General features: G+C 41.8%; 1 protein-coding gene across 3 annotated transcripts in view; it reads left to right on the top strand.

Moving 5' to 3' along the window:
- The first annotated feature begins 4,207 nt into the window (after window positions 1-4,207).
- The window catches only part of PPP4R4 (protein phosphatase 4 regulatory subunit 4), a 60,488-nt gene continuing 49,129 nt past the window's right edge, over window positions 4,208-15,566 (top strand). For all 3 annotated transcript variants that reach the window (XR_013182874.1, XM_077180646.1, XM_077180647.1), the window contains exons 1-2: window positions 4,208-4,341; window positions 4,859-4,932. Coding sequence is in view for 2 of the 3 variants with exons in the window: in XM_077180646.1 (XP_077036761.1) it covers window positions 4,228-4,341; window positions 4,859-4,932 (188 nt within the window). In the remaining variant the exon portion in view is untranslated. The remainder of the gene's footprint in view (window positions 4,342-4,858; window positions 4,933-15,566) is intronic.

Below are 15,566 nucleotides of genomic sequence, written 5' to 3' on the forward strand. Positions count from 1 at the left end.
TGGAAGGGAAGTCATACGTGACTTTAGTCACAGATGAGAATGAGAGACCACTTGCCTGCAGGTTTACTATCAGAGGGGATTCATTTTTATTTATGTGGTTTTGGAACAAAATATGTAAGCTTTATGTTTTCTGTCAAATGTATGGGTCAAAATGAGATATGTTTATATTTAATCTAATTCCTTCTGTGTTCTTTATTCTAGTCCAGTACTATATTTAGTGGAAAAAAAAAATCTTTTTTCTTAATTCTGTTTTTCATATTTCCAGGATATTTGTAGATATCTTTGACATATCTACAGATTTTAAATTTAATGGAAATCATTTCTGCTCAGTGTTTCCTGGACTGAGTTAGAAGGACAGTTTTTTAAAGGCAGTAAGGAAGAGATGTTTTTCTAAATGTTTACACATTTATAAAAAACTCTCTTCCTTAGTGGCTTACAAAGTTTATAATAAATGTTATAAAATACAACATGAGTAATCAGCCTAATTGCATATTTAAACTCTGTATTATTCAGTCTATAAAACTGAATTCTGGAATTCCTTGTTTTAAAACTGCATTGAGTTCCTGGTTCAAGGCATTCAGAAGAAAATACCTTTGATTTCAGAAGATATCTATGATTCATGAGAACTACTTGCAAGGTGAAATAACCACAGATTGGCTGTGAAAGAACTTGCAAAAGGATTTTCCTAACTAACTGTGTTTGGGATTTCAATATGTTTTCCTAATACTTATCACTGGCAGAAGCCTGCATGCCAGGATTTTATATTTGAGGAAGGAACATTGTCTAAAACTCTTTTTTTATTTCCTCTTGTAGAGCTAGTTCCTTACCAACTCCGAGAGGACTTAGGTTCAGTTACAGCTATTTATTGTATTTTCTGGTTAATGATGCTCCCTGGTTAAAAAGATTTTGCAAAGGAGGTGTTCAAAAAAGTGTTTGTTATTTTAATTCATCATCATACCTTGAAAAATTCCAAATGGTTTTAGTTTTCTATTACATAACACTTTAATTATGTATATGTGTATTGGATTAGATTTTTCTGCTAATAATTCTGTTGTACATTTGAAATTAATGGAGATCCTCTAATTTTTAATGTTTTACTGGTTTGTCCAAGCACAGGATTTGGCCTAACTGGTAGACAGAGAAGTAACACATAGGGGACAATGTTTATTTTTTTGCTAGATAAAAGCTGAGGTGCTTTCCAGTCACAGAATAAAAATTAATAAAATTCTGGGTAAAATACCACAGAGTATCATATAATCTTTATGACTGCTGGAATTTTAATCTTTTATCAACAAAACTGACTTGGTCACATGGGCATTTTCCAAGGATAAAAAAACATCGCACCCCCTCAAACAAGCCCTTGTGAAATATTTACAGGTGTCATGGTTTGGTGCTGGCACAATGCCAGTGCCCCCATGAAAATATATGCTCTCTGGTGTCTGCTGTGATTTGTGACCAGGAATAAGCAAAGCAGGCCTCCCCTTAGAAATAAAGAAAAGAAAACTTTATTAACTAAACTACAACTCTAATTAACAAGAAACACACAGGGAAAATGAAAACTTTCCAAAAATGTTTCCTCCTCCCCCCACCAAATTTCCAATACATCTATCCTCCAAATCACCAACTCTCAGTCCATCACCACCCTTCAGACAATCAATCCTCAGTTCATCAAGAGGAGAGGAGTCCTTCTTGTGCCATGGGCTTCCCCTGGAAACACAGCTGAAGCCTCATGTGTTTCCGTGTCACTCATGGCACTGCCTGGAGAACATCTGCCATCGTGACATCTTCCTTCCATGTCCAGTGCTCTCACCACTGAACATGGAGCTGCTTCTAGGGTCGTCCTTTTAAGGATGCTTTGTCCCGTTCCAAAAAGAGCACAGTCTCACCTTTGGGACACCTGTCCCCTTCAAATTTCACCCCCTGGGGCCGAGGGGTCTCAACACTGAACCCTCTTGGCTCTGAGCTATTGCCTCCACCTGGATGCAGTCTCTGTGTCACAGGAAACATGGTTCTGTCCATGGCTATAACAAGAAGAGTCTAGTTAAGGCCACTCCATCATCTCTTCCCACCTAAGATTCTTCTCTACTCTTCCGACATCTTTCACTTGCCCAGACCTTCACACTTGCACATTTCCTTCTTCCATTTCATCTCTAGAAAAGGTTAATGTTCTGCAAAAGTTTTCATTGTCCAAAAAAGGGTTAAAAACTCGGGCTCTGCCTGCTCAGGAACTCGGACACCTCGCTACCCCCCCTTTCTTCTCCTTCTCGGCTGTGCTGCCGGCACGTGTTATCAAGTTTCCAGGTAGCACAGTCCCAAACACAGGCTGTACACTCTCTCTCTCCTCGGGGGGCTGCCCCTCTGGTGCTTCTCCCACCCTTCCATGCTTGGGGGCCTCTTCACCTCCCATCTCTGTCCAAGCCTCGGCCTACCTCACCCGGCCGCATGGCTCCCCTCCCCCGCCCAGCAGCAGCAGCTGGACAGGGAAGAGATCCGAACTCTTTCCTCACTGGAACCCAAGAGAGCTTCCCCCGCCGTGCTCTGCTTTTAACCCCTGTGTTCTCAGAGGCATATCCATGTTCCCAGTGGCCACACAAGGTGCCAATATTCAAATCTGAGCACCCATTGGTGTGACCACAGCATCCCAGAAAACTTACTTCTTCTCAAACCACGACAACAGGTTTTCTAATTTCTGGTTTGAGTGTGACTGATGTGTTCATATAACCATTGCAAAGTCAACTGTCTAGAGGTCTGGTGAATTTCTTATGTCAGTAAATGCTGAGTCTAACTCTGTATGATGATTCTTGTCCTGCATGCATTTTGCATCACTTACCCACCCCAAAAGAAGCTCTCTTACTAAGTTTTTAAAGATTATCCATGCTTATTTGTATATGAATCAGAGATAATTAGGATACTTTTATTTTGAAAAAAGCACTCTCCTTTTAGCCCCCAAGGCATTCCACATTTGTGAGCCGAAATGGTTAAGGCATCCAAGGCCTAACTGCACATATCAGGAAAACTATTCCTGTTGGAATCTGTGCTGCTGCTGTGAGTGTGACTGGTGTGTAACCTGGGTCTAGAATGCAAAAGGTGAAGAGTAAGAATTTATGAAGAGTGCAAATGATGTCTTCGTCAGAGTTTTAGTTTACTGCCAAAGAAGTACTTTTTTTTTTTAAGCATTAATATAAAAGTGTTCATTGGGGAGGAAACTGGTTTGGACTTTTCATTAAAAACAGCATTTGTTTTACACTTTCCCCGGTGTAATTCTGCTTTGACACAGCGGTGAGACGGGCGACACTGGTGGGGGTCCCAGTGCCGCTGGCGCCCCCCAGGGGAGGGGTGGAGGAGCAGCGGCCGCGGCGCTGCCGCCGTGCGAGGGGAAGCCCCCGGGACCGCACCACGGCGGCCGGGCAGCCCCGCGGGGCCGGGCGCCGAGGGGGCCGGGCAGCCCCGCGGGGCCGGGCGCCGAGGGGGCCGGGCAGCCCCGCGGGGCCGGGCGCTGAGGGGGCCGGGCAGCCCCGCGGGGCCGGGCGCCGAGGGGGCCGCGCCTCCGCGCGTTCCGGCGCTGCCGCGCCCGGCGTTGCCCTGCCCTGCCCTGCCCGCGGAGGCCGCGGTAGCGCCGCGTTGCCGCGGAGACCGGCTCGGCGGGGCTGGGGCTGCCCCGGCCGGGGGCTGCGGCGTTCACCGGGGACGGAGGCGAGGGGCTGCGCCGCGGGACGGGGGCGGGGAGCGTCACTGCACCACAGCGACCGTCCCTCCTCCCGGGGCGGGCGGGGAGGCGGCACCCGGGCACCGCAGCGGGGCTGTTGCGCTCCGCTCCGCGCCCTGCCCTGCCCTCCTGCCCCGCTGCTGAGGAACGAGCTGAGGCCGAGGGGTCCGCCCGGCCCCTCTGGCACCCGGGGGCACCGCGGTCCCCGCGCCCTCGCTGCGGACGGGGTGGCCAGCGACGAGGGCAAACTTGGCTCGAAACTCCCGCCCGCCGAGGCAGCAGCGGCCGCAGCGGCTCTCGGGGCTGCGGGCGCCGGCCCCGCCGCCCGGCCGCCCGGGCGGAGCGGAAAGTTTGCCGGCAGGAGGCCGGGCGGGGGTGGCGGCCGGCGGCGCTGCCGCAGTGTGTGCGCCGAGCCGGGGCCGCTGCCGGCCGCCGGAGCGCCCCGGGGCTTCGCTCCTGCCGCCCGCGCTGCGATGTGAGGCTCGGGGACAGCGACGGCTGCCGAAGGCTCTAGTTGTTACATGCGCCCAGTAATCTTCTCCAAAATGGATTTTAGTCATAGCAGTCTTTTTGGATACATAGAAGACCTGCAGGAACTAACTATTATAGAGAGGCCAGTACGCAGGAGCCTGAAGGTATATATACCTCGAAAAAGAACGGTGCTTTAAAATCTATTTTAAATTGGGTCTGTTTTAATTATGCACAAATAAGTGAAAAGACCGTTTTTCTAGCGTTTGTTTTGGTTTGTTTGTTTGTTTGTTTGTTTGAACAGCACCAGGATATGAAACCTCGTTCTCAGTCATTTTATAATAAACAATCTCGAATTCCATATAGCAGGGATTTGATGTTTTCAGTATAAGAATATTAAGATGGGAACAAATAGACTAGCTTGGGTCTTTAGATTAAATTATATGCCACTTGTTTAATAGTGATAGTGTCTGACTTGAAACTGTACTTCTCTGACGTTCCATCTTTTCCTGGTAAAAGATTTATGTGATTGAATTTGAAATGTTGGCTGGAGGTTTCATGAATAAATTCAGATTACTCATGAAGCTATCCCTGTATGTGTGGGGAGAAGCGGGTTGTTTTACGATTAAAACAGTGAAGTAGTCAAGCATTGTAAACTCATAATCTCTATTTCACACTTGACAGACACCAGAAGAAATAGAAAGATTGACAGTTGATGAAGAGCTCAGTGATATTGAAAGAGCTGTTTATCTACTCAGGTATTTCCTAAAATGTTGCTGTGAAACATTGCTGACCATTGTGTTTACATACAGCTTTTTTAGTGTTTTACTCTTCACTCCTTTAATTTTCAGTCTATTAGTAGTTCTTTTGCCTTCAACTATGTTAAGCATTTAGGCAAGATGAAAATAGGTATTGTAATTTCCAAAAAAATCACCCTATAATGGGATGTCTGTGTACATTTATAAGAATTTCTGATCTTTTAATATGTTCCTCACCATCACAGAGTTGTACTTAATCGTCTTTTCCCCTGTAGTTGATTTTGCAAGATTCCCTGAGTGTCAATGTTATTAATACCAATAATTCAGGGAGTTCATACTCACTCCAAGCAAATATTCACTCATAGGCAGTTAACACAAGCTGGTAACAGAGCTGTTCTAGCATCCTGTGTGTTTGGACTTTCAGAAGAAAAAACTTGAGACATTAGTTCTATAGTCCTTAGAAATTACTGTAGAAAATATTGTGTTAATACTTCCCTCTGTTCTGGTTTTCATCATCTTACCTCCTCCTTCTTGTTGAAAATATTTATTTGCAGCTATTTGAATGACTTAAATTTGGTAGTTTAAAGTATGGATCTTTCAACTACTGTGTAATTCATCTTTGAGAGTACAAATGTTCTGGGGGATTTTGAGTTGAATATGCATTTTTAAACAATACCTAGTAATTGGAGAACCAGCTGCAGCTCCCTCTCAGTTTGCTTATTCTGCTATTTTAAGTGCTTTTCTAGTCTTAAGCCTGTGCTCAGTATTTAGAATGGATATTCTTGGTGATATAGTTTTCTCTTTTTGGGGTGCATGGCAGTATTTGTAAGTAATAATTTTTGACTGCTGATACTGCTTTTGATACTGACTACTGGAATTTATTAAATAGAGGCTTTTAAAACTTGCTTTGCTCTTAGTTGCTGTAATCAAAGCAGTCTGTTGACTGCAGGGAAATTCAGAGTAAACTGTTTGCATGTGGTACATATCACCGAAAGGACGTATATCCGTTCTGGGTTTTACCTTACAACAACCAGCATAGATGATTTTTTTCTTTTCCAATGTGTAGCAAATTTCTTTGCTTCTTTTCCACTTAAAAATCCATGTTTCCAGCATATATGTCTTAACTAGATAATTGCCTTTTTAAATGGCATTCATAGCTTTCATCTTATCAATTGCTTTTCAACCTGGCCTTGACCTTCTCCTGACATCTTTATGTGATTTTCTCTACTCCAGCAGCTGTTCGACACATAACATTCTTTTTCTTTTAATGAAGCGTTCATTTTTCCCTCTGCATTGTTCTCATTGCTGAAAGGAACCTTCAATCTGCTTGATATGGTTTTTGTAAGCTAGTCTTGCTGTGCATGTATGTTAATACAGTCATCCAGTGGAAGCTGTTGCTGTTGAATAGCATGTTGCTGTCCTTGTACTGAATGGAGTAAAAGCAGAGTTGAAAAGCTGCCTGTAACCTAGTAGTACCTTTTATATAATGTACAAGAGTATGTACTTCTGGCTTGTCAGGAATTTTTCCTCTGTTTTAATACAATATACCTGCCTATTGCTGTTTGATAGTAATATCAGTCCAGTCTTTCTTTGCCTCATTTTCTCACATAGATGCATTATTCACTGTCCTTCACGTTGCTCCTTATGTGGGACTAACCTTGATCTTATCCAAAAAGCCACTTCCTTTTCTGAAAGTCTATCTATAGAAATAGCTTTGCTGAGGTTGAAACAAATTCTTAAGGACAATTTGTATCTGTTGTATCCCATTTGAAAAGGATGGTGTTATCTCCATATACATTAAAAATATACAAGAACAGTAACGGAAAGCGGATCTCTCATCTTAAATATCTACAGGTAGCATCAGAATACTACTTTTGTCACAATGGTTTTTGTATTGTCATTTACTTATTGCACCCTAATCTGCAAGTTGAAGATTTTAAATTTACTGAGGTGAGTATCTTTCAGGTTGCTTTTACAGTACAATGGAGCTGATTAATAATGGGTAGAAGCTTTGTATGCTACAGCAAAGCTAATGTTTACTAGTGATTTTCTGGGAAAGTTCAGAAAGAGTCTTCACATTTTAAAGGCTTTCATTCTGAACAAAAACTCAACCACTTTCTTCTCTTTTCACATCCTTCACTTCTAAAACCTGCCCCCAAACTTCTCCTCCCCACCCTTGAACTTGGATTTGCTTATATTTGCTTATATGCAGAGTTGTTGTATGTTTGTTAGATACTTGTTTTTAGAAGATTTCTGCTCCTGAAGTCTTTTACTATAGTAGTCTGAAAATGGGTGCACTGAGATCCAGGTTGGAGATAGATTTTCTTTTTTTTCCCCAGTGACTGATTCTTGCTTACTGTATATATGAGAAGGTATTAATTTTCCAGCTCTCAGAGTTTCATCAGTTATTCTTCTCTTTTCACTTCTTGGGTTCTTTGCTTCTTATTTGCCAGTAGTACCATACAGCTTCTGGTGTGGACTTTTACTTGACATTGTGAAGTTAATTGCTTTGCTCATCCTGTATGTATTTGTAACCATCTAATGATTATTTTATATTTCCACAATGTCTTGTCTGTGTCTAGCCATGATGTATGGTCACAGATTTTGTAAATTTCAGTTCATTGTGCTCTTTTAAGTGTGATGTAATTATATACCTACAAATGTTTTTAATGTGTAGTGAGTACATTGATAGATTGATCTTATGTGAGATCTCAGTTCCATAGAGACATGATTTCATTGCAATTGTTTTTTTGTTGTTGCCTATCATAATTTGGTTTCACATTCTAAAGTGATAATTGTAATATTGATAATCCCGGAAAGTTAATCTCTCTCTCATTATTATTGCTAGTGAATGTCTTTGTTTTCAGTCTCCCCTTTTCTGCTAGTACTGTTTTTCAGATAACTGTGTAATGAGGTGGATTGATAAGAAGATCTAGGTAAAAGCTGATAATTTCTAGTCGCATTAATTGTCAGATAAATCCAACTCTTCGATTTGCTACATCATGTGGATATAGAAACAGTTCTGCAAGCAAAAGGAGAGGATGTAGCAGTTCTCCTGGTGGCTAGGATCACTTTAATATGACCTGAGTATAAATGAACTTCTGCTTTAAACTGCTGACGCCCAGAATACTCGGTTTTAATTAGGTAACATTCTGCAGTTAGACTGAGCAAATTCTAATTTAATAAGAATGTGGTAACAAAGTGGACTGTAATTTATTTTAACCTTGATTCTGGTAGAGGAACTGGGCTTCCTTAGACCAGACTGTCAGGGATGTTTATGAACTTCTCATTGAAACCAAATGGGTTTAGGGACTTAGGGAGGGAGAGGCATTTGATTGTTTCAGAACTATATATTAGAGCTTCAACTTGGGTGTTTGGTGGTTTCTGGAGCCTCTAACAGGAATCACTGAAGAGTTGTATTCTGTCTGTACTTGATGATGCTGGCCCAAGAGAAGAACAAAGACAGCAAAACAGCACTGACTCTCAACCGAGTCAGTGTCAAGATTGATGGCTGATCATAAAACCATCAGCAGATTAAGAGGAGCTGCTGGAACACACTGAAGCAACTGAATAGTTTGCATTCCACCACAGGGCATCATGACCTCTACCAGGACAGTGGCAATAAGCAGCTTGGGGACAATAATTTTTATTCCTGCTGTGAATTTTTGCCTGTAATTAGTTTTTCCATGTTTTCTGATGCTTGATTGGTGTTACTACTTATATTATTTTGTCTTACCGTAGCTCACTCTTGGGTATACAGCCCAAAGTATTCTTTGCCTGATGAGAATCTGGTTCTGGATGCTTATTGGCATAACCACTGCAGGGTGGTTTGTTTTCTGAGGACTTTTCTGATAGATTTCCCTAGGGCTTTTGCATTGTTGTGTGTAGTGTATGATTTTGTGTACAGCTATGTTTTTTTCATTTGTGCCTGCTAGTGTTAAAGCTTCCAGACCTTGACATTTGTGTCTTACTCAAAATAACACAGTAATAATGAGTTATCAAGGTGGAAGATTGAATTATTCACCCTTTTAGGAACAAAACTATTGTTTTTGGAGAGATCCTATCTATCAGTGTAGAAAACAATCCAATCCCTTTCTAAAACATTTAACACAGTTCTTGAAGACACAATAGATACTCTGTCTAGACTGGAAAGAATTCAATGCCTCTAAAGTTATGATGTCTTAAAAAGGCCACAGCAACAAGAAGAAAAATTGTACTGTATTGTACAAGCTATCCTTGATTAGCTAGAGCATTCTCAAATTCTAAACATCTTTTAATGCATTATATGTTGTTGATTGTGAATGTCAAAACCACTACTATTTAAAAGCTTGTGGGTTTTTTTTTTGGTCTGGTTTTTAGTGAAGGTGTTAATTTTGGAAAATTTAACTTTTCTGTAGGTTCAGGCAAATCACTTTAAAATAATTTGATTTTAAATGAAAGCTTTCATTTACATGTAACTTTAGGAGCTGATTTTCTGCATTGTATCGATTTTTTTGGTGTGTTACATAATCATGAGAACTGGCTATTCTATTCCAGTTATACAGTTTATGGTCCTAATGATCCAGCTGTAATGCTCAGCATATTGGAAAATAGTTCTTCCATCTGTCCTGTCAAGCTGTAAATATCAACCTAAAAAGTATTTCTTCATTTTTCCCATCCTTTATTTTTCAAATTGCAACTTTAAGTTTTATAAAAGTTTCATTCTGATTCACTTACTTGGACAGATGAACAATTTGTTTGACCTTAAATGTGTTATGCAAATAAACTAATGAGTATAATATTGATTCTTTCACCCTAAAGTAAAAGGTGTACCTGTAGATTCCTAAAGTGCTGCTAAGTCACATACCTTTATTTAAATTTAGATTGGTGCAAATACTTCTGTTAATCATGTTTGCTGAGTTGAAACTGCAGCTGAGCCAGCTGTGAATATACAGAGCAGAGTTACTGTAGTGCATTGAGAAGCATTAAAAAAAAGGAGAGAGAAAAATTTCAGGTTTCTTTCTCAGGCTACAGTGAAGGAAGATGGCAGTGCCAGTCCTCTCCCTGTTCTAGTGTTTGAACTATGTTTGCCCTTTTGTCTGCACAGCACGCTGGGGACTTCACCTGAGGCAAACCCTGAAAATGATGGTTAGTTTTAAAACTGATCAACTGTGTGGTCCAGGACTTTGTATACTTTAAAGAAGACCTGTGCCAGCACAAAGGAATTGAATAGCAGCATGGGAACAGTGCTTGGGAGGGGGTGAAATGCCTGAAACTTTGACTGGCTTATGGTATTTATGAAGTTATGGTTTCCTGGTGTCTGGTTTCACACTCAAGTTAAGCTGAAAGAAGCTTTCCTGATATCAGAGAGAAGCTCAACTCTCCTTTCATTATGTGACTGCATGGTACTCATAAGTTTTGTGTTCCAGCACTGATGCTGTTGCAGCCACACAATCTCACAGTCAGATAAGGGAATACATTCTTAGTCTAACAAAATTTTCAGGTGCTTGGTTCCAGCAAAGTGTGGAACAAAATGCAACTGCTCGTGCTGCTATAAATGGGAGTGTAAACAAGAAGTCACAGCTGGTAGATGACTCTGCTGTCAATAGCAAACCAGATGTGGTTCTTGTTACTCTGATTCTGAATGTACTTTGAATCTGTGAAGTTAAGTACTGGCTGAAATGAGCAGAGGATAGAAAGTATCAGCTGTTGTATAACAAGGCCTTTGACATTAAATGGACTTAAAGAATCACAAAGTTGGAAAAGACCTTTAAGGTCGCTGAGTCCAACCTTTGAATAAACACCACCATGTCAAATAAAATATAGCACTAAGTGCCATGTCCAGTCAATTTTTGAACGCTTCCAGGAATGGAGAATCTACCACTGCTCTGAACAGCCTTAACTAATGAAAATTCTTCCTGATCTTCAACTTGAACATTCCCTAACACAGCTTGAGGCCATTTCCTTTCATCCTGCCACTTGTTGCCTGAGAGAAGAGTCTGATCCCCACCTGGCTCCAAACCCCTTTCAGGTGGCTGTGGAAAGTAATACAGAAGAGTAATCCTCTTCTGGCTAAAGAACCCCAGCTCCCTCAGCTGCTCCTCACAAGACTTGTGCTCCAGACCCTTCTCCAGCTCTGTTGCCCTCAATGCTCCAGCCCCTCAATCTCTTTCTTGTCATGAGGGGCCCAGAACTGAACACAGCATTTGAGGTGTGGCCTCACCAGTGCTGGGTACAGGGGGACAATCCCTGCCCTGGTCCTGCTGGCCACACCATTGCTGACACAGGCCAGGATGCCATTGGCCTTCTTGGCCACCTGGGCACAGCTGGCTCATGTTCAGCTGCTGTCAGAGGGCACCCCCAGGTCCTTTTCCACCAGGCAGCTTTGCAGCCACTCTGCCCCAGCCTGTGGCACTGTGTGACCCCAGTGCACAGTGGGTCACCTGACCCTTGGACTTGTTGAACCGCATACCACTAGTCTCAGCCCATGGATCCAGCTTCTCCAGATCTCCCTGCAGAACCTTCCTACCCTCCAGCACAGTGACATTCCCACCAAACTTGGTGTCATCTGCAAACTGACCCAGGGTGCCCTTGATCCCCTGTCCAGATCATTGATCAAGTTATCAAACAGGGCTGTCACCAGCACTGAGCCCTGGGGAGCACCACTAGTGACCATCTGCCAAATGAATGCAGCAGCATTCACCACCCCTCTCTGCATCCAGCCTTCCAGCTAGTTTTTAAGCCAGCCAACAGCACACCCATCTGAGTGGTAAGCTGTCAGCTTCTCCAGAAGAAAGATGTGGGAAACAGTGTCAAAGACCCACACCCTACACCATTCCTACATGGTTCATCTGGTCATGAAAGGGAGATCAGCTCTGTGTGAAATTTGGAAGTCTGCCTGAGCTGTGATGTGTGAGACCAGGTAGCTCTTCCTTATGTGTTGTCAGATTCTTCTCTGGAGATGCCAATTTTATTTGTGTTTCAGAGCATCTTTGCTCATGACATAATAAGGAGAAACTATCTAGCTTGATATTTTTGAATATCAAACACAGTTGAAAAATCTGTGGGTTTTCTTAACTTCTAAAAATTGTTCTGTTGTCCTAGGAAAACCTTATCATCCTCTCCTAGAAATGTTTGACATAGGAATATCCAGCAAAATATTTCCCATATTTCTTTCTTCCTACATGATGTATCCCATACATAAATAGCCCGTCGCCCAGCAGGAGAGTGAGTTTCTTTTGTTTTTGTTTGGATGAGCACTGGCATTTAATAAATAGGTTAAACAGTTGCACAATTCATTTTAGATGTCACATAATTAATGTATAAATAACATAATTCTTCTTTATATCACCTTCCTTAGTAAGTTCCAAGTGTTTATAAAAAACATTTTGTGCGCATAAGGAGCTTCCTCAATAATATTAATCCTTGTTCAATAATACTAATTTAAATTTTATCATTTGCCTGCTTTGGCAAGAGATGATAATATTGGACTGGTTTTTGTCAAGTCCTGGAAATGCATCTATGTAGATGGGAAAATATAATATTTTGTGTTAGAATACATCAAAGGTACAGACTCTTCAAAGAGTAGATCGAGCTGTCCAGTTTTGGCTAGTTTGAATATGCTTTCACATGATAGTACCCTGTAAAATAATGACTGTTGTATGCTAGTGACTGAAACACAAATCTCTAGTCAATTTTTATAGAATGGCTGGGGTCAGAAAGGATCAAAGGTCATCTAATTCCAACCCCCTGCCATGGGCAGAGACACCTTCAGCTAGGCCTCTTTGCTCAAGGCCCCATCCAACATGGCTGTGGATGGTGCTTCCAGGGTTGGGAGCTCTGGGCAATCTCTTCCAGTGCCTCTCCACCCTCACAGTAAAAAATTTCTTTCTAATACTCAATTTAAACCTACTGCCAGTTTGAAGCTATCTCTCTTTGTCCTATTGCTACATGCCCTTGTAAGAAGTCTTTTTTCAGCTTTCCTGTAGGACTCCTTTAGGTACTGTAAGGCTTCTGTAAGAGGCTGCTCTCTTCTCCAGGCTGAACAACTCCAATTCTCTATGCCTTTCCTCACAGGAGAGATGCTCCATCCCTTTAGTTGTCTTTGTGACCCTCCTCTGAACAGGGTCTTTGTTACCCTTCTTCAAACATGTTGATGTCCTTTCTCTGCTGAGGAGACCTGACCCAGCACTCCAGGTTGGCTCTCATGAGAGCAGGGTACAGAGTCACATTGCATTGCTGGTCACATTGCTTTGGATGCAGCCCAGGAGACAATTGGCTTTCTGGCTTCTGCACAGTGCAGTAGTAGCCAGCTCACATCCAGACTCTCTCCCACAAACACCCCCAAATCTTTCCCAGCAGGGCTGCTCTGATCTGTTCATCCCCTGGCCTGTGTTGACACCAGGGTTTGCCCTGACCCAGGTGTAGCGCCTTACACTTGGTCTTGTCAAACCTCATGATGTTCTAGCAAAGCTCAGCTTGGTGTTGGTGGCAGATTTGCTGAGGCAGCACTCAGTCCTTTTGTCTGTACCATTAACGAAGATACTGAATGACACTGGTCCCAGTATGGACCTCTCAGGGACACCACTCATCACTGATGCCCATTGAGACTCTGGAACAATGACCACTATCCTCTAAATGTGAACATCCCACTGATTCCTTATTTACTGAACATGTCTTTCTTGCAAATTCCTTATGGTGTTTTGGGGACTACCTTGTTGTAGGCATTGGAAGCCCTTCACATGTCACGATGTGATGCTTCCGTGGCCCTGCACCCTGACTCCATATGTTGCTAGCACAAAGAAGAGACAGGAGTTAGTACTGATTCAGCTACTCTTTCCCTAAAAGCAGGTTAGTACTATGCACCACTACCTGTCCCAAAACATCTGAGTACTCTTGAGACTCTTCAGAAGAGTGACTCAGTGCTGATGTGCTGATACACCCTCTATTTTTGCATTCAGGGCTGTTTAAATCTTTTCTGAATCTCTGCAAAGCAAGGTAGATAGAACTCCACTATATATTGGTTCATATTGCTACACTGTACACTTTATGTGAAGTTGTTTTACTAAGGGGAAATTCTGATTATAATTTTAGGACTTCAGGAACTAGGACTGCAGTCTTGGGCCTGTATCTGTGCCTTTGCAGATATGCTGTGACAGAAGAATTTGGAACAAGACAAGAAATAGCTTTGTTGAGATTTAAAATTAATCCTGCTCTCTGGGGTAAACTTGTATAATGGTTCATTTAGCTATTTTTAGAGTTAACTTTAGTAATATTAATGTTTTTTTCCTTGTTCCACCAGCTGGTACTCTAAGTGCCAGCACTGAGTTATCCTGGATTTTGTCAAGCCTTGGAGCCCAAAGCTTTATGTCACAGGAAACAAAACCAGGATCATTTAATCACTTAGAGAGAAATTTTTTCACAGTGGAAACAGAATGTGAATGTAGACTGGGCTTGAGACTAAGCAACTCAAAGAGGTCTACATTATTCATTGAGAAGATCTTCAACATTGGTAGGAACATCTTATTTAATCTTTTAGGGGCAGTTTTTTGTGTAAGAGAAGTTCTCTTTAGTTCTTGAGGACAAACAGAACAGGAAATTGAAGTGATTTCTATAGCAAGGGCTTCTATTGACATAGTCTGGCAAAACCCGTATTACAGCTAAAGAATGAACTGTTTTCATGATACACAATTATAGGACTCTATACCTGAATAAGGTCACTTCAGATTCAAAAACTGATGCCAGAACTGGCATCTCTAGCCAAAGACAGTTATGTCCTCAGGCAAGGTTTTTTTAAAAAACACCAGTAATACAAAAGCACATTGATGGGAATTGTTCATAACTGAGTTTTTCTTGTAATTTACCCTTTGAGAATTAATGTGTCACTGGCATTCTTAGATCTTGATTCTCTCCTTTACCCCAGTAAATCTTTACCTTCCTAGATCAGGTTGTGGATGTGTCTTTGCAGTCTGAACAGTAACAGTATCCTTTGCAGGTTTTGAAAACCAAACTTTGACAAGATGGAATCTTTGCCTTTGAATGCTAATTCCCTATGGCCTATCCACCCTTGTATCTGGAAGAAAAATGTCTTTCTGGTGTAAAGAGTGATAATTAAACAGAATGAAGAAAGGGACAAAGAACCACTTGAAAACTTTTGCTAGATCTCCTGGATACATCTGTCTGAGGCTTTTTTGCTGCTGCCTGATACTTTTACACAAGCAGAAAGTACCAGATGTTTCACATCGGTGTTATTATTTGAATGGACTCTTGGTGATGCAGGTATTCTTATTTAAATTATTCTAGTTAGCCTCTTTTACATTCAGATAAATGTTTCTGCATGTTTCTCTTTGCAAAACATTACCCTGTGAGGAGTTAATGTTAAGAAATAAAAATATCAGGCTTGGGATATGTCCCTGTATCTTGGTAGCAGTTGTTCTAGCAGCAGTTTTGTTTATTCCATGTTACGTGACTGTGGGCTGTGAGAATGTGTACAACTCTCATGTACAGTGTAGCTGAGTCATTCCTTGTCAATTGTATCAATTCAGAGCAGGACCAAGGGTAATTGCTCTGCTTTGCTGAACTCATTAACTGTTGTTGGAAACGTCTTGCCCATCTATCCCTTATATATTACCTTTCCTAACAGGCTACATATAGAC

The sequence above is a fragment of the Agelaius phoeniceus genome, chromosome 6 (assembly GCF_051311805.1).
Source record: "Agelaius phoeniceus isolate bAgePho1 chromosome 6, bAgePho1.hap1, whole genome shotgun sequence".
NCBI classification, from domain to species: domain Eukaryota; kingdom Metazoa; phylum Chordata; class Aves; order Passeriformes; family Icteridae; genus Agelaius; species Agelaius phoeniceus.